The sequence below is a fragment of the Misgurnus anguillicaudatus genome, chromosome 3 (assembly GCF_027580225.2).
Source record: "Misgurnus anguillicaudatus chromosome 3, ASM2758022v2, whole genome shotgun sequence".
Lineage (NCBI taxonomy): Eukaryota > Metazoa > Chordata > Actinopteri > Cypriniformes > Cobitidae > Misgurnus > Misgurnus anguillicaudatus.
In genome coordinates this window covers 44,254,313-44,274,330 of record NC_073339.2, presented here as the reverse complement: position 1 = coordinate 44,274,330, position 20,018 = coordinate 44,254,313, and the positions used below count along the sequence as shown (strand labels likewise).

General features: G+C 35.8%; 1 protein-coding gene and 1 long non-coding RNA gene across 2 annotated transcripts; one reads left to right on the top strand and one right to left on the bottom strand.

Annotated features, from left to right (window-relative positions):
* Positions 1–6,069: 6,069 nt before the first annotated feature.
* LOC129443775 (uncharacterized) lies at positions 6,070–12,450 on the bottom strand. Its single transcript, XR_008644215.2, has 2 exons — positions 12,219–12,450; positions 6,070–6,731 (listed from the first exon to the last, which is right to left on the bottom strand). It is a non-coding gene; the product is annotated as an uncharacterized lncRNA (long non-coding RNA).
* Positions 12,451–16,584: 4,134 nt separating this feature from the next.
* On the top strand, positions 16,585–20,018 carry cpo (carboxypeptidase O). Its single transcript, XM_055206708.2, has 9 exons — positions 16,585–16,752; positions 17,055–17,115; positions 17,196–17,297; positions 17,518–17,622; positions 18,064–18,180; positions 18,272–18,365; positions 19,238–19,440; positions 19,543–19,627; positions 19,739–20,018. Exons 1-9 carry the CDS (start codon positions 16,697–16,699, stop codon positions 20,014–20,016), a joined length of 1,101 nt encoding a protein of 366 aa, XP_055062683.2. The 5' UTR covers positions 16,585–16,696; the 3' UTR covers positions 20,017–20,018.

Here is a 20,018-nt window from a genome sequence, read left to right as displayed (position 1 = left end):
CATCAAGGATGCAGCGATTGTACGCCTTGTAATGGTCAGACCTCATCGGTCGACCATTTTATTCATTGGGCGAAAATGGGGGAAAATTCGGCACATTCAACTTTGCTTTTTAATGGCACGAATAACCATGGCCAGTGTGAAGTCATTCATAGAAATCAATTGTCGAAAATTCGACAAAGTGTCGAACATTTGTGGCAAATACACGCAGTCGATGTGAAAAGACCTCAAAGCTGCAATCTGTAACTTTTACCTCTCTATCGCCATCTCTGTTTTAAACATTATAGTTGGCTACTTTACATACTTAACTTTGTTAAAGATCACCTATTTCATTACAAAAAACAACGTTATTTTGTGTATTTGGTATAATACAATGTGTCTGCGTGGTTTCTGGTTAAAAAACACATTATTTTTCACATACCGTACATTTTTGTAGCTCCAGATTTCACTCTCTTCCTAAACACACTGATTTGAAAAGCGCTGCGTCCCTGATTGACCAGCTAATCTGTACGCTGTGATTGGTCTGAATACCTCTGATGTCCGCTGGAAATGTGACGCTACTTACCATGTTTGAAAGATTCGCTCACAATGCAATGCTAACATGAGTTAACTTACAGGCTGAATCCAAGCGGGAGGAATTATGATAATGTTGGTCTTGTCTACATTACCAATCCCAAGAGGTAAAATGTTGCCTACAATCCGTGTGTTTGTTGTAGTCCAAAGAGATTTACATTGGAGATGATAACTCTTGTCATCGTTTACTTTGGGGTTTGTATCTTTTGCATATCATTAACATGAACTAATACACATTTACACACCAAAGGAAATGTAAAAATGTGAATCGGACCATTGGGGCTCTTTAAGAAACTATACTGACATTAGAGAAATTCAATCCGACCCACCGAGCAGTTTCACCTTCCTGAATTTTTACTGGAAGTCATAATTTCTGTTTTATAGCTTTAAAAAAACAAAGTTTAAATCCATCCAAGTACCCTCTTAAACCTGTTTAATATCCTCTAGGGTACACATACACATGGGTGGGAATCCTTGACCTATATACAGTTGATTAAATCATACAGTTTTGTGCTTGGCATAGGTCTGCACCCCAATGCCAGAATAGTTTTAAACTGAAAAAATAAACTAAATACACATTCCAGTGCCATTTTCCATTACACTCCCACAAGTCACACCAATTCCAGTTAATGTCTTGAAATTGCTAGTTTGCATCAGTTGAAATTCATACTTGAGATACAGATATAAGTCACATCTCATGCAACCCACCGAAAGCAGACTCTTTACCCAGTATTTAACACTGGCCTGTCTGTTCCGGTCCAGGATGTTACCAAAAATGTTTCAATACTGCACACAGAGTCTGTTTCGCACTTTCAAAATGGACCCAGTCATCAACCGCACCCTTGACTCTCATTTTAACACTGGAACTCCACAAAGACAAAATGATTTGTGTAGAAACACCAGTCAGCATGCTGGCTTCTGTCGGACTCTAACCCGGGGGTGAAACTTTCTCTAGACTTTAACAAAGTCCTCTGCATGACTCAGACTCAGTCGTAGGCGTAGACCCGGTGCTAATTAAGGTATTTCCCAGCAACCATAAGATATGTTTGGGAAGGAATGCAGACCTCTGGAGACATATTTGTCATTGTTGTGTTGATAGAAATGATCCAAATGTGGGCACAAAATGCTGTTTAACAATGCATTGTCATTTATGTGGGCAATATACTGCAAAAATTAATATCTAAAAATTCTTTAATTAAGATGCTTTTACTTGATGAGCAAAATGACCTAAGAGGTTTTTATGCTGCGTTCACACCAGCCACGGTAGAGGCATCAAGCGCAAGTCATTTCAATGTTAAGTCAATGTAAAGACGTGTTGGGGCGCGTCTGGAAATCTCACGGCGCGAATGAGGCGTTTCCGCCTCATTCGTGTGTCAACACTGCAAAAAAATATTTTCAAGAAAAAAAATTCGTATTTTTGTCTTGTTTTCAGTAAAAATATCCCCATTGGCAGATTTTTTTTTTGCTTGTTTTATGCACAAAATCACTTAAATTTGATATTTTTGGTCTAAAAACTAGACTTATTTTCTTGGGTCGTTTTGCTCATAAAGAAAAAGCATCTTAATTTAAGAATTTTTAGATATTTTAACTGACAAACAAGACAAAAATACTAAGACATTTTTTTGTTGAAAATAATGTTTTTGTAGTTTAGTTCACGCAAATGGTGCGAATTGAAAAACGTTCCCCGTTAACCAATCAGGAGCTAATTGCTCTAGTAGTGACGTGATTACAGGAAGCCAACGGAGTCTCAAATTTCCGCATGAATGTCTCGATGACTAGAATTTCACACACGTCTTTCACGTGCGAATGAAGCGGGTACACTCAAAATGTTCAAGCGTCCAACTACGCGAGGTGGACGTGAATTTGAAGACTCAAGCGCGTCTGGTGTGAACCCACAGTTGGACAAAACATATAAAATTTAAGTGAAATTGTGCTTAAAGCAAGCAAAGAAATCTGCCAATGGGGCGAGAAAAAAATCTTAAAAATAAGTTAACTTTTTTCTTAAACACTTCATTCAAGAAAAAAATTCTCACCCCATTGGCAGATTTATTTTTGATTGTTTTAAGCTCACATTCACTTAAATTGTATATTTTTGTCTAAAAACTAGACTTATTTTCTTAGGTAATTTTGCTCATAAGAAAATACATCTTGATTTAAGAATTTTTAGATATTTCTACAAAAAAAGACAAACTTCTCTATCAATAGTTTCTCAAGGTGAAACCTTAAGAAGTTGGTTGATAAAGGGTCAAGAGGATTTTTTTTTTTTTGTAAAAATGAGCAAAGCATGATTAGTTTGAAAATGTTAAAATGTAACTGATTTGGTTTAGTTATTTTTATTCTTCCTAAAGTTACATGTGTTTTATTTCTAATGTTTACATTTTACTATCTGAAATGTGAAAAAATAACTAAATAAGTTATGTAAAACTTTTTTTACGGTAATTTATAGCTTTACTAAATCTTGAATTGTTCATTAATCTGTAAAATAAGTCTGCATAATAAGAGGAACTGAACTTTATACCTTGCACACATTTTGAGCAATAAAAACAGCATTAAAATCTAAATAGTCTATCCAAGTAATATTAGTGTAATGAGTAATTTTAATATCCCAGGAATAACATCTATAAAAAAATCTATACAAGATTCTTCTTCTTTTGCTAGTCTAATATCACACACACACAACTTGCATTGATGTGTTTATCACTCCACCTTCTAAAAGGAGAAGTGACATAACTTACATAACTTTAGCAGACTAACTGCAAACAAGTCTGGTTTTGTCAGCATGGAGCCAAGAGAGAAAATAAAATCTTTCCGACTTCTCGTGGTTCCTGAAACCTCATGGTACATGTGCATACAGTGAGCGAGTGATGTCACACCCCAGACAGACAACATTGGTTGAGACTGTAAACTGGCAGGACGAGGCCGACCAAACTTGCCTACTGTTTAATGTGGTGAAGTGAGGTACAACTTGTTTCTTTAGCCAAATACGGAAGCGGACACGAGGCCATGAGTGGGACGTTTCATGAGATTTCCAGAAGGTGTAACATCATCATAGGTCTGTGCAAATAAAATGAGACAGCAGAACGTTTAACCGTTCAATGAATGTACCATCTGAGAAAATCACAAACTGTTAAAGATGACAAAGAATGTATTGAAATAATATGTAAAATAAATCTGATATCTATATAGATGGTTTGTGGCTTTATTAGGTGCAACAATTATCTAGAACAAGTTTTACATGTCCATGTACAACCCTAGGATTTACCCTTAGAATTAAATGATCTACAGCAGTGGTTTTCAAACTGGGGGCCGGGGCCCCCAGGGGGGCCGCGAGATGGTGCCAGGGGGGCCCCAGTTTTATGACATGAAATACATTAATTTATCGTGAATTCTGTGTAATTAAACCTAAAAAATAAGGCTACTAACCAAAATCACTACTTTTTTGTATAATTTAATGTTTTTATTATTAAAATGTTGAGTTTTAGAACAGTTTTTTGTCACAAATTTTCTTTGGGGGGCCGCGAAGGAATGCACCGTACACAAGGGGGGCCGCACACTGATCTACAGTATTATTACCTTATTTGAAAGGGTCATGTATAATTATGTTGAGCTCTGCTCTGACTGGCTGTTTCTCAGAGCAGCTCCTTTCAGTAGCTGTGTGTGTGCGCAAACAGACCTTGGGCCCTATTTTAACGGTCTAAGCGCAATGTCTAAAGCACACGGCGCACGGTCTAAATGGGCTTGTCCGATGCCACTTTTGCTAATTTAACGACAGAAAAAATTGTTTGTGCGCCGAGTGCACGGTCGAAAAGGGTTGTTCATATTTTCCTAATGAGTAATTGGTGTGTTTTGTGTGTAACGTGCAATAAACCAATGAGGCTCTCAGCTCTCATCCTCTTTAAAAGCCAGTTGCGCTGGTGCTATGTCTAATCCCTATTTAGATGACGGACTTTGTAAATTGAAAAACTAAGCGGAGGAAGAAGAGCACCAGTTTAAGATTAATGTTAAATAATTGTGTCGTTTTCATTTTTATTGAAATTTTAATTTTTTGAATTAAAACTTTAAAAGCCTTTTTCTTTCAGTCATAGAAGTACAAAAAGCAGGCTTTTAATTGCTGTAAATGTATTGATATCCTACATAATCATTGTAATCTCGTAAAATTATTTGCAACTATGCAAGAAAAGGTTTTTACTCTAAAAATACAAACAGGAGATAAAGAATTTACAAACGTGTGGGGAGTCGAAGCGTTTCTAGAACAGCGCCATGGGATTTTTACAAAGCATAACTTAAAATGTTTCTCATCTTACCATATCCACAGGTACAGAGTCATCATATACAATAAATCCGTAGCATTTAAAAACATTTAAAAATAGATGCATTTGTTTAAAGCAAAGCATTTATTAACTTACCAGGCTACAGGTGAAGCAGCTCTTTGCGCCTTCTCTAACCTCTCATAATTTTCCTCTTTTATGTCCAAGAGACTCAATAATAATATTTTACATTTACTCCTTTAATTTTTCATATTTTAAAGCGTTTTTGTGCTGCTGCACATTCATGTATGTGATAAGCAAACCCGCGTTGTTGTCCCATTTATAGGCACATATTACTAATGCTTTTTAAATAACAAAAAAACAAATTGCGCCATTGACTTTAGACCAGTTTTTTGATGGTCAATGGCGTAGTGTATAGGGCTGGGCAAAAAATAAATTTTTCGATTAATCGTTTTTTTTATGTGGTTAATTCAAAATCGATTCTCAAAGGCCATGAATCGTTTTTTTTTCCATATTTATTTCCGCAAATATTGAACGTAACATTTAACGTTAATCTAATTACTTGTCTTTTCCACTAGAGTGTTCTGACTTTTTTCAGCATACATTTTTCATCAAAATTCTATTGTATTTAACATAATTGTATGTATTTGAAAATTACATTCATTGAGTTGAATCGAGAATCGAGTATAAAAATCGATCCGAGAATCGGAATCGAAACAGAATAGATTTGATAGCTTGTGAATTGAAATCGAATCAATCTGGAACATCTGAATCGATACCCAGCCCTAGTAGTCTATTTTAGTTGCCTCAAAATAGCAATGCGCCAACAATGCGCCTGAACAAACCTCGTTTTCAGGCCAGAAAGCCCATGGGCGCAAAAGTGGGCGCAAATGCGTTTGCTATTTAAACAATGTGGCGCTAAACGTGAAAATGATCATTGCGCAGGGTTGAAACTAGCAAAAGACACTTGCATCGCGCAAACTATTTTTTAAGACATTTAAGAGAATAGGTGTGCAGCTTACAGAAAAATAACCAACACCCATGGAACAGCCAATCAGAATACAGCATTCAACAGGCCCATGGTATAAAACATAATAATAAACATGTTTTGACAAAAAATATCTAAAAATCACCATTACACTGTTATATAGTTTGTTCACTTTGTCCCAGTTATTCCAACAATGTATGAATCCAATGAAATTTGTCATTTTAACCACAGTAACATCCCTCCTCATTGCATGCCTTTTAATGGAATCATGTAATCCATAAATATAGTTTGTGAGTCCTATTTTTCAAAAAAATATAATTCATAATAAAACATGGTACATTACATAAAATAGTGTGAGTCTAATGAAGGAATGAATAAATAAATAAATAAATGTAGTTGCTCGCCAGCCGGAAGGCAAAAGGGATGTGACATCAAAGATAGACTGATTTACTGTAGTTCAATCTTAGTCCAGTTCAGACATTCTTAAAACATTAAAAACATTGATATTGCATCTGTCTTTGTTGCTAGGATTGTGTAATGAAGGAGAGAAAAACAGATGAAGAGACTTGATGTTTTAAGTCTATGAGGTCATCTCCCCAACCTTTACAATGATCCCTCACAAAATAACATCTTCAAGACCCTTAAACCACCACAATTATGTAGTGGGTGGAGAAATTCAGTTCTGTTTTCTTTAATCTATGTTGAAAGCTTCAGGCTTTGAATGTCAGAAGACAGACTGTACCTGTGACTCATAAACATGAAAATACAGAGGTCAGAGGTGGACTTCTTAAGTTCTTTTAAGGACACAAGTTGGAGCTCTCCTAGAAAACATTTCCATGCCCTCACTGGTTTTAAGAGGTAGTGACCAAGTGAATGATGAATGATTGTTGAAACACAATAGAGACCTTAAAGAAAATATAAATACAAAATTCATTTACATTTGAATATGGCACATAATGCATGTGTATCTCCCAATTATCTCTAATAAGTAGAGGAAGACCACAGATACTGTAAGATCTCTCTAATACCTCAAGTAACAGCACTGAGATTAAATAAAGTTTCCTGAGAGAGATGAGATTTTTTCACAACATTTGCTCAGAAGTCTTTGTAATGAAACTTCTTTCAAATTCTTCTACTGTAACTATTTATCAACAAATGTCTAATGTTTTCCAGATTTTTTTAATCAAATATAACTATGAAGTCTCCGAGAAACCTCTGAGCAATGCATTTTTCCTTTGACTCCTCCTCTGTCTTATTGTTTACGCCCGACAACAAGCAGCTGTATGGTCTCAGTGGAGTCATCCTGAAGAAACCAGCTGCTGACAGAACTGCATGTTCCTCAGCTTGAAGTCATTACTGAGATTATGAGCTGACTGAGATGTTGGATAAGGAAACTTGAAAAACTTTACTCCGACTGCCGATTTTCCGAGTTCAAAGGCTTCCGGATTAGTATTTTCCCAGAGAAAAAAATCTAATTTGTTTATACATTTTATTTCTGAAAAAAATTTCTTTCCCTTTGGATAAAAGCAAATTTTTTTATTCCCTTCTCTCTTTTTTTATATTTATTATTAATTATACCACAGGGCTGTTAAAAGCTTTAGTCTGATTGGTTAAGTACGGAGCCCCTAAGGGGACATGAAGCAAAAATTAAATAAAGTTTAGTTTCGTGTGCTCACATACTGCATTTAGTTTTGCGTGCTCATGTCTTTCATGTGCAGATTTTTTTTTTTAGTTTAGTTTCGCGTACTCATGTGAAACGTGCGCACGTGAACATTTGACGTGCACACGCGAAAGTTTCACGTGCGCACGTCAAACTTTTGCGTATGCATGTCAAACTTTTGCGTGCGCACATCAAACTTTCGCGTGTGCACATTTCACAGGAGCACACAAAACTAAACTTAAAAAAAAATTCTGCACATGAAGGTTTCGCGTGAGCACATAAAACTAAACTTTTGATTTTTTTAATCCAATGTCACCTTAGGCTCGGTAGTTAAGAAACTCTCCACACTGTAAAAAATACTTTGCTGCATTAAAATTTTTTGTTGACTCAGCTCAGATTTACAAGTCATTTCAACTTACTATTATTTATCTTGACTAGAGATGAGTTGTTATAACTACAGGTGAGTTGTTATAACTTATAAAATATAGTTAAAAAAGTCAACTTCATTTTGTGAGTTGTAACAACTCATCTCTTGTCAATATGAAGGCAAGTGAATTATGACAGAATTTTCATATTTGGTGAACTATGACCACAGACAGCTAATTGCATTAATATTGCACAGTGTTATTTGAGTGGTTAAGAGTTTGTATAGGGAACTCAGACAGACTGGTCTTACTGATGAAAGATAAGTCTGTTTTGCTTCTCATTTTGGTGACTTCTTACAAACAGCAGACCACAGAAGCATGTACTGTATGTACTGATGACCCTCATCACTCCATGACTCCTGATGGAAAAGATCTGCTTCATCCAGCCATGTTTCTTCTGAGTCAAGACACTGAGTCTCTCTCTCTCTCTCTCTCTCTCTCTCTCTCTCTCTCTCTCTCTCATCACGACTACATCACACAGACATACTTTGTTTTCGTACCAGGATAGACCTGCATGATATTTGGGAGGGGGACTGACTTGCGATATTGAAATACTGAATGACTTGACCAAATGGCTTCAATAGCTCTTTTAATTAAATATTATCTTGTATCTTGCATTTCTTATACAGATCTGGGGCCTCATTTATAAAATGCTGCGTAGAAACCATCCTACCTCCTTACAATAATTTATCAAAAATGCGTTCATGTGATTCATAAAACAATTTTTTTTTTTGCAAATGATCTTGAACTTGTGCGCAGCTGAGCAGTTTCAGATCTCCACCTTTAAAGGGATAGTTCACGCAAAAATGAAAATTCTGTCAAAACGTTGGTGGACCCCATTTACTTCCATAGTATTATTTTTCCCTACTGTGGGGGTGAATGGGGTCCACGGACGGTTTGGTTACAAACATTTATCAAAATATCTTCCTTTATGTTCATCAGAACAACAAAATTTATACAGGTTTGTATCAACATGATGGTGAGTAAATGATGACAGAATATTCATTTTTGGGTGAACTATCCCTTTAAATGATGCCTAATTAAAGTCATTGACATATAAAAGAGCACTTTTCAATGTTTAAACCCTTTTTGAGCAGCAAGAATGGCTTATATTTTTAAAAACTGCAGCAATTGGACAAGCAAAAGTGCTTGAATTGGCAAAATTGGCCAAAAACACGCCTACAAACTTCGCTTTGATTCCCGTTCCTGAGAATTTCGCATTCAAGTTTGGTTTATGTAAACGCTTACAACTTCCCCCATTTAGTGCTAAAACAAACTTTTCATTATTAATATGCGTAGTAAAGAAGACTATACTTGGACTTTGGATTTTAAATGCGATCTTCTCAGTATTTTAATTTTTTTTTGCACCCTCAAGTTACAGATTTTCAAATCGTTTTATCTCAGACAAATACTGTCCTATCCTAACAAACTATATATCAATGTAAGGCTTACTTACAATGATGTATAAATCTCAATTTTTTAAAAAACAAAAGACCCTTACAACTGGTTTTGTGATCCAGCCAGGATCACAAATGACATATTGTTCAACCTTATATCAGGATAATGACATTTTTATGGACACTTTTTTAAATAAAAAGATGGTTTGTGCTCATAAACAGTTTAAATGCAGCCACACTTTGGTTCATTTTTGTTAGAAGAAAGTCTGCAGCAATTACTTAAACTATGAGAAAGTCACAAGGGTGGGACACAACTCAACAGAAATGCTTGTTCATGGATTTTACAAATTGCACTTCCAAGACAACGGCAAAACCAACACACAAACCGATAGCAAATCTTTGGTTCTAGTACAAGACCACTATAAAGTACAATCATTGATTTATGGCAGTATGTTTTACTTAAAAATAACAAGTTTAAAATGATATGACTGCATGAGAAGATAAACTGATAAGGTGCATGTCTGAATCTGCACAATTTTCCCTTCTGGGAAGGATGGTAAGATGTTTCTATAACTCTCGGTGAAAATACATTTACAAGCAATTATTTATATTATTTGAAATAACGTTCATGCATTACAGAAGATAAAGTCTGTGGTCTTCATTTTTACGTAAACTGAAGGTGGCAAATCAACATCTTTTGTGTGAATGTCCTAGGTTAAAAAAGTACACCAAGATACACTTTAAGTATACTTGTAAATGTACTATTTTGCGCGCACATGCACGCACGCACGCACACACACACACACACGTACACACACGTACAACAATAGAGGTTTGGTTCTGACTGCAATGTGAATGTTATTTCCACAACATACCAGACACATTACACTGACAAATCATGATGTAACGTCCATTCACATGTTGTGCAAGGGATTTTAGAGCAAAATAAAAGGAAAAACTGAATAAGCAGATGGTCAGTAATGCATTACAGACTTAATTTATAAACCAGTCTAATGATATTTAAAGGCATTTGTGGTCTAAGACCAGTAAAATTATTTCATTAAACTTTCATTTAGCTCTTAAATTTATTTTATAATTAATTAAATGCACACATAAACACAATATTTTAGCTTTTATCTATTATACGCACCGATGATTTAGCACGTTTGTGGTTTCCTGCTCACGTCACTCTCATAAACATAAACACAAACTTAACCCCTAAAACATAATGGTGTCACACTAATTTTTCAAGTAAACAACAAAACAACAAATTATTGCATTTAACAATTTGGTTTAATTGTTTACCAGCAAGCAATTTTGCTTTTAAAATACGTCTAATAGACAAACACAGCCCAGAAAGCAAAACTAAGACTGTCAGTGGAAATTTAATAGATGTCTATCCATAAACCCCAAAATAAATAAGATAATAAAATAAAAGCAAACACCTTGTAATCACTGTTGACTTGGCTTACATGATGGATCTTCATCTCACAAGTTATATATAATGTAACCAGATTTAAGTTTATTTTGTCTAGAAATGGGTTAGTTATAGCCGGATATCGGGTCTATAGATGGTGAAATGATAGCTATTGATTGCTTTGTTGCATCTAAAGGATGTAATCTTAAACTAATGATTTGTTATGACACAAATGACACAATCCACATCCATATGCAAGAATAAGCATGTGACATCCAGCAAGACATTTTTCTGTAATATTAATGTGCAATGTTTTACTTTGCAAATCGAATTTGCAATTACTGGCAATATTTAGTGGAGTTTATAGCTGCCAAGTAACAGACTGTGATAAGTAAACTGACTGTCTTTGTCTATTGTTGTGACTTTGCTCTTTCCAGTCTTCTCAGATTAACAGTATTAGGTCTGAATCATATCAGCATGTGTTGGTGTTTGTCTTACGACTGGACAACCATAAATGTTTTCTTAACAATTCATCAGAGCTTACAAATAAACAACACTGAGAATGTAGCCAACTACTTGATTCACGTCTATCCAACAGCAATTTCGCCATGAAGTGACTTACTCACCCCAAGGCCTTTCGAGCAAAGGATTTTATATGTGTTTATTATAAAGACACTGTGTAAGCATTATGTTAGACAACTTTATTATTTTTATTCTTTACTATCTGTATTATTTTTTAATCATGTAATTCACTTAACTAAACATTGGCAGAAGATGAAGATGGTGAAAAATCCATCTTAAGATGATATTAACAGTTTTTTGACACAACACTAAACCCAGGGTTAAAGTCTTTTTGACCCTTTTAACCAACTGACTAAATTACATAGGTAAGTGAAGTGGGTAGCCTACATTGTCAGTAAAATGATCATAAATGGACCCAAGCTGTCAGGGGTGGTGCCCTTTCAAAAAGTGCAATTTTGCACCAGAGAGCATATTAGTAGGCTACCTCATGGAGAAAGTATTGGTACTAAATGTAGACATATCTGTATCTAAATAATATATGTTAGGACCTTTAAAATTGGAAATGCGTTATTTCTGACAGTGTTAAAAACATGCACTCTTTAATGTAGTAAATTACTTTCAGCCCCTGGTTAAGGTAAGTAAATGTCGCCATCTAGTGGTTTGGTTCAGATTAACAGTGAAGGAAAGCCCTCACTGGAGCAGGCGTGACATCCTCGATAAATGGCTACTTTTCAAATTAAATCAAATAACAGTTACAGCAAATAACCTAGAGATTTCTATAATAAAATGTATTTTTTTATTTTGCAAGGTTTTTATAACCCATTATAACCATTTAATGGTTTTTAAAGTTATTTTCAGCAGGTGTATTTATGCATCGTGATATTTAACAAGCCCAGAAGACAATGGTACTTTATATTTTTCTGTGTCTATAGTATTTGTCTGATGTAAAGTTAATACAGTAGGCTAGTTACCTCAGAGTCGTTTACTTTCTGCACATGTACGTGTTTGAACTCCACCGCTAGCACACGACGGGATGCACTCGATGTTTGGTTTTTACACACTACTTTAGCTAAATATTCAGTCTGTGCAAAGATTTTTTGTTGCTGTTGTCTGTGTTCCAGCATCCAGTTGTTTCGTGTAAGAAAGCGCACCAAACGATTCGAGGGAGTCGTCTTCGTCGTGAGTCAGCGGCCGCGCGACTGAATCGCGAATCATACGTCACAAGATCGCATTCTTTTTTTTTTTTTTTTTTTTTTTTTTTAATTTAATTTACAAGATCGCATTCTAAACAGCCAACAGAAAATTAGGGATGGCTGACGCGAAACAGTCGTTCCGAAGCTTTGCGAGATCCCGAAGCGCAGATGTGTCGAAACACTGATCCGAAGCGTGATTCAAAACACCCATGTCACGTGACTATGACCAAATGAAGCCTCGAACTGTTTCACTAAGTGTTTCATCAGGGCTGCGTTCAGCCCCGACTAAACGTTGCACAACGTTGAACAACGTTTATTAAACAGAAACGGTGATGTGTTGAACGCCCTGTTGAGATGACGCAAGAGTTGCAACTACGGTAGCTGAGAGGCCATTCTTTGTGTTCTTTTTTAAATGTTTCTGAGGCCTGATCAAATCGTTATAAATGTGTGTTTAATACTGTAAAATACCCTCGATGTTACAGTCACTAACCTTGGTGTCCAGAATGAAAGACAACATTCCAACTTGAACCCATTGAGCGAGCTGTCTCTTTACTATCGCGTGGTTTTATACATCTTGCCGCTGATTGGGCTGACATTTCTGACACACCCACCAAACAAGAGAAAACGCTTCTAAAACCTGTTGCATTCCGTTGCACACCGTTTAAAGGAAACATGTCGTTCAACCCGGAAACCGTAGCAAAACGTTGTGCACCGGTGTGAGATTGAACGTGCCCCAGGTGTGTTCTGCCGAATCAGCCTTTGATTGGCACGGTCGGGAACAGACAACACAATCGCACATCTGTATAAAAGTGAAATAAACGCATATTGACCTTGTGGGTTTTTGTGAGAGGAGTTTTTTAAAGGCTGGAGAAATTATCTGTAAAAAAAGAAGTAGGCTAATTCCTTCCACACACAGCAGATATTTATATGTGACATGGTGGCTTGATATATTTTATTAATTTCTTATTGTTTATGTGGTATTTATCTCTATTCAATTTATTTATTAAATAGACCGTCTTACAGTTATTGACAATAATGAGCCTAAGCTCATGTAGTTGTCAAACAGATGTTAAAACAACAACAAAAAATATGTAACTTCATTGTGAAAACGGTAATAGTAACGCATTTTCCGGGGTTCGATCCAAGGTTTTTTTTACATGAGAGTCGAGGACACTATCCACTCTCCCGCCTGATAACTTGTGTTAATCAATCAACAGGTGGGATACAATTTGTCAGCGCTCGTCTAAAACCTTGTCAAGGCTGCTCTATGGAAATACGTGCGATTGACCACTAGATGTCACTGTGGAGGCGGTTTCGAACCATGTTTCGAAGCCTCGACACAATTGATTCAACTGTTTCAGTGTTTCACGAAGCCTCGCTCTGCCCAATCACTACAGAAAATACAAACACACAAATGAAATACTGTATTGTTACAGAAAAATGTGACCCTGGACCACAAAACCAGTCATAATAAGTCGCACGGGTATATTCGTAGCTATAACCCACTAAATGACTAAATGTACTGAAAGTAAATAACTTCTGATTTGATACACATTTATAAGTTGTGGCAGCGCATACACAATGGGTGTGGGTCAGGTCCAATAAACGGATATTTCAATATGATTTGTGGGGTAGCCTATTATTAAGTATGTAAACGTATATAAACATTTATTATTTAAGCTCTTTAGTAGGCTATAATAACTTATTTCATTATGACAGTAATTAATTTTGAGTTCTTGATACATTTAAGTGTCTGCTTTCAAATTAGACCAATGCTTTTAGTCCAAATGCTTTATGAACTATATTTCATGTTTTAGTTTGGCTATGACATCTTTTTGGGGGCTATTTTCAAAAGTGAAAGTTCATGTTAAAGTGTCCATTGAGGAAGACACAGAAAGATGGAGATGGCGGCTTTGCCAATGTGCTTATGGTTGTGACGTTGAAGATTTTAGAATGAATCATTAATGCAAATTTCAGCAAAGTTTTAAATGTGAATTTTTGATTTTTAGTAGCCCAGTGGTTTTCAAAGTGGGGGCAGCGAGAAGGTGCCAGGGGGGCCCCAGTTTTTTGACATTTTATGAAATACATTAATTTATCATGAATTCTGTGTAATTAAACCTAAAAAATAAGGCTACTAACCAAAAGCACTACTTTTTGTATAATTTAATGTTTTTTATTAAAATGTTTTAGAACAGTTTTTTGTCACAAATTTTCTTTGGGGGGCAGCGAAGGAATGCACTGTACACAAGGGGGCCGCAAGCTGAAAAAGTTTGGGAACCATTGGCCTACATCACACATTAAGTTCAAAAGAGCAAGTGAAGTAATATTTTCCATAATATGACTCAAAGTTTACTTTTGTGTTTACACAACAGACAACATTGATAATGGTTATAAAACGATATGATAAGTATTAATTAAAAACCTATTCCTTCTGACCCAGCCTTGGCAAATATAATTGTGTTGGGCGCTCAAGATAATAAATTACATAATTCCATTCAATTGTATCCCATTATTCACTTAGTGGTATACAGATAGTGTGTTTTAAATGAGATATGATCATTAATTATTATTAAGCTGATGTCATAGTTACAGCACTGGAAGTCTGAACTTTCCACTTACAACAAAACTTCCAGAAATATCTTAGAAGCAGATAAACCATATGCTGATTACATTTCATGGTAAAGGTAAAACGATATTTAGCACCGAAAAACACATGTAAGCCTAACCAAAAACCTTTTGGCACTTTTTCACAAAATCTGCTCTTGCACTACTGTATGTACTATATTGGACCAGTGCAAGCAAGCACAATAGCCATGGACCTTGAGTCACTGGTGCAAAATCCATCTGCATACACACTATTGTGGTAACAGCCCTGTGCATTGTCATAAAAACCCACCCTTATTGCTGTTACTGTAAACATCATTGAATAGTATTGTAAATCCTGTAGCTCAACTAATAGAGCAATGCATTCCCACACACTCAGAAAAAAAGGTTTAAAAGTTGTACCTTTATAATCCGAACCAATCGTCTGCGCAAGCGCACAGCCAGGGTTGTCAGATTCGCATATCAAAACCATTCAAAACTAGCCCAAAAGAATCCCAATGACTATTCACAGCCCAAATACCAATGACTAGTGAACGAAACTCTTTCATCTTTAACCCGCAGGAAAAAATCAACTCGCTGAAACAGTTTAAAAGTACCCTAAATCTAAAGCAGAGGACTTGGCAACACAGTGCAACCGCATTCCTCAAGATCACGCTTAATTTCTGGATAAATGTACAAAGAAATATATAGACAAAGAAAACACATTTTTCAGCAGGCACGACGCTATATTATTGCTTTATGTAATTTTATGAATGAATGCAAAATGTACAGAGCGTAACCCCATTACTTTAGGTAAATTTTTGCATCCGATTGAGAAAATATATGATTCATGCGTTTACATGCGTACTTATGATCGGATCACAGATCGGACTACAGCATCCATTTCAATATAAATTTGAATCAGATCGACCTCAATCGTATTGATTAAGTTTTTCTATTTATTTATTTTACAGTGTAGGCAATCAATATCCTATAAAAAGGACCTAATAATACAGACATTTACATTTGGTATCAATACCTTGGAGGTCCAAAGGTGTATTTTTTCAAAGGGTATTGTACAACCCAGTGACAGCTAGGGACCATTTTTTGGTCATTTTTTCTGACATTGTAAATTCATAGAAACTTAAACACATAATAATATTATACGTAATGTGCAATACAATATAATAAAATAATATAAAAGCTAAAGTTTAATATAAAGCTAACATAATAAAAAGTTAAGCTAATCCCTTTAAATGTTGCTTGCAGTTATATTTAAAATGTGAGAATTATTATATTATATTATATTATATTATATTATATTATATTATATTATATTATATTATATTATATTATATTATATTATATTATATTATATTATATTATATTGTTTTATTAATATATATGTATTAGACAATATTTGTGAAACGTATGTTTCATGCTGAAATGCCTAAAAATGCTATACTGTTCAGTGAGACTGTGTTTGGAAAACTATAATGTTAGGGTTAAATATTAACCGTTATTAACTTATCTTCGCATAAAGGGAGGTGTATCCGTGAACGCTATGTACATAAATGAGACTGTAATCAGATTGAGATACAGTTTATAAATCAAGTCAGACTGTAAGCTTACTGTATTCTCCAGAAGACCAAAATACAGCAACAAAAACCAGCATGCTGGGCTCAATAATATCTGTTGTGATCCTCTTGGTTCTTACAGGCCAGGACAGGTAAGATTTTAGGGGTTATCTCATATATCTCACAGCAATGCAATGTAGAGTAATACTGTTATGAAAGTTCAAGAAAGACAGAGTTTATGTTTGTTTAAACCAATTTTACCACTGAAAATTAAGTTTGACTGAAAGTTAACGAAATGAATAACGTGAAATGGTTATGTTAGAACTAAAAAGAACATTTTACAGAGACATATAACAAAAAACAAAAGTGCTGATGTTAAAAAAATTGCTACTTTATTGAAAACAAAAAACACAAAACTTTCTCTTTCTCTCTCTGTCTCTCTCTCTCATTACAGAATCGTTGGTGGACTGGAGCAAAAAGCTCATGACTATACTAAATATCACACAATGGATGAGGTGAAATTATCCTGTATTTCTTCAAGTACATACTACTGTAGGGGGCACTGATTCAGATCTAATCCCTTGATCATACACAGATATCAGCCTGGATGAGTCAGATCCAGAAAGAAAATCCAGAGGTTGTATCCAGTTTGATATATGGGAAAACATATGAGAACAGGAGCATTGCATTACTGAAGGTACATCAACAATTATTGTTCTCTTTTAAAGGTGTGGTTGCATGTAGCTAAAAAATGAAAATGGCTGAAAAAGTGCCCTTTAACCAAAGGTTTCCCAACAGGGATATGTGAGATTTTGATAAAAATGCCAAAGCAAAATTAAATAATTTAAAAGAAGAAGTCAAAATATAACGCTTTGTCTGAATCTTTAATACTGTGGTATTTGCACGTTGATATGCAGATTGGCTTCAGCAGTACCACACCAAAGAAAGCTGTCTGGATGGACTGTGGGATTCACGCTAGAGAGTGGATCGCCCCAGCGTTCTGTCAACATTTTGTTAAAGAGGTAATCACAATAAAGATATGTATTGGGTTGAGATATATTAAGTTATTGAAGTCTGTGCTATATTGTGAACCCCTTCAGTCATGACGACTGTCTTGAGTTTCTTCATTTGCTTACAACACAAAGGACACAAGTGTTTATTGTATAAAAATATTAGTTTTAAGATGTCTTTCGATCAAAAAAAGGATTAGATGGTTGATTATCTTAAAGTTTAACATTAATGGAGTTTACAAATATTAATACCTATGTGTTCATGTAGTTAAACAATGTTTTAACAATAAAAAGGTCCTGCAGGGAATACACATACAGTACTATAAGATGTATTTCTTAAAAGCACGATGAGTTGTTTTAGATAAAAGCGTATGCTTAATGAATAAATGTAAACATGTGGTTTGCTTATATGTTAGTATGGGTGTGAAGTTTGTTGTGTCTTTGCTGAAACAGATTCTGGGCTCCTACAAAACAGACCCAAAGATGAACTTGTTGTTTAAAAATCTGGACTTTTACATCACCCCTGTGCTAAACATTGATGGATATGTTTATTCCTGGAAGGATAACACAGTGAGTACCTCTATATCATCTACAACATCTACACATTTGAAATAAAGCTGGAAATTAAATAACAATCAAACTTGTGTAATGTATTTTAAAGACACGACTGTGGAGGAAGTCCAGGTCGCCGGGCACTGGAAACTGTAAATGCTTTGGCACGGATCTCAATCGCAACTTTTACGCTAACTGGGGGAGTAAGTTACACATTTCTGGTCAGGGCTAGGTCAAAAAGAAACAAATTTGACTTAGATGACTCTGGGCCGGATTTACACCAGATCTGCGCCAAAGTCTGCAGTTTAATTAAGCTATTTAAGCATTTCATCTTTATCAGAGCAGTACACATTAAGAAATGCTGGGTTATTTTAAACTCAGCGCTGGTTCATAAAGATACAAATTTGACCTAATTGACTCTGGGCCGGATCTGCACCGGATCTGGGCCAAAGTCAGCAATTTAATTAAATTATTATGCTTTTAATCTTTATCAGAGCAGTACACACTAGAAAATGCTGGGTTATTTTCAACCCAACGCTGGGTCAAAAAGTTACAAATGTGACCTAGATGACTCTGGGCCGGATCTGCACCGGATCTGTGCCAAAGTCAGCAGTTCCGGTGCAGATTCGGGCCGGAGTCATTTGCTGTCTGCTCCGAATATTCGTCGGAGTCATTTTTCACATTTTCAGTCATTATACTGTATTTGTTGGGTCAAATATAATTATTTTTGGGTTCATTTTAAGCCGGTCAGCGTGCGGCCCCCCTTGTGTACAGTGCATTTCTTTGCGCCCCCCCCAAAGAAAATTTATGACAAATTTGTTCTAAAATGTAACATTTTAATCAAACAAAACATATACAATAATTCTGTGCTGTTGGTATAAAATGTCATAAAACTGGGGCCCCCCTGGCACCATCTCGCGGTCCCCCTGGGGGCCCCGGCCCCCGGTTTGAAAACCACTGGATTAGGTTCATCATTGTTTAACCCAATGCTGGATTGAAGATAACCCAGCATCTTTTAAGTTGAATGCACAAGAATATTTTATTGTCGAATCATCATTTATTGTTTTGTTCATAGTGGTCGGGATCTCCAGGGACTGTTGCTCAGAGATCTATAATGGTCAAACCCCTCTATCTGAACCTGAGGCCGGCGCCGTCACTGAATTTTTGGCAGCGCGTCAAAACACAATTCTCTGCTATCTCACAATTCATTCTTATGGACAGCTGATCCTCGTCCCCTACGGACACCCAAACATCTCAGCCCCCAATTACAATGAACTTGTAAGCAATTAGGAATCAAATCAATATTGGGAATAAACTAGGATTGGAGCTCAGTTTATAGGCTTGGGTTTATCATATGCATGTTTGTTAATGTGTTCATAGATGGAAGTAGGTCTTGCGGCAGCAAAAGCTATCAAAGCAGTTCATGGGAAGGACTACAAAGTGGGCTCTTCTCCTGATGTGCTATGTGAGTATTTACTGTTTCCAACAATGAGGCTTTAAAGTTGTTCAGTCACTCCTTCGTCACTAAGCCTTACCTTTTATAATTATTTAAACAACAGCTTAATTTTCTTCACAGACCCAAATTCTGGTTCATCACGTGATTTTGCAAGACTCATTGGTATCCCCTACTCCTTTACATTTGAGTTACGAGATGAAGGAGAACACGGCTTCATTTTACCAGAGGATCAAATTCAACCCACATGTCAAGAGGCTTACCAGGGTGCAATGTCCATCATAAACTATGTGCATGATAAGACATTTAGAGTTAGCTCAGCAAATACAGTAACAGCCACATTACTGTACATGTGGACAACACTGGTGGTTTTAGGGATTTCAAGCACCAACATGTTTTAAAA

Bases quoted from the DNA above. Each gene is read 5' to 3' on its own strand.
- cpo (XM_055206708.2), top strand. From the start codon at position 16,697: ATGCTGGGCTCAATAATATCTGTTGTGATCCTCTTGGTTCTTACAGGC. The intron at 17,623-18,063 runs GTAATCACAATA...TTGCTGAAACAG, and splicing joins GTCAACATTTTGTTAAAGAG to ATTCTGGGCTCCTACAAAAC. The intron at 18,181-18,271 runs GTGAGTACCTCT...TGTATTTTAAAG, and splicing joins ATTCCTGGAAGGATAACACA to ACACGACTGTGGAGGAAGTC.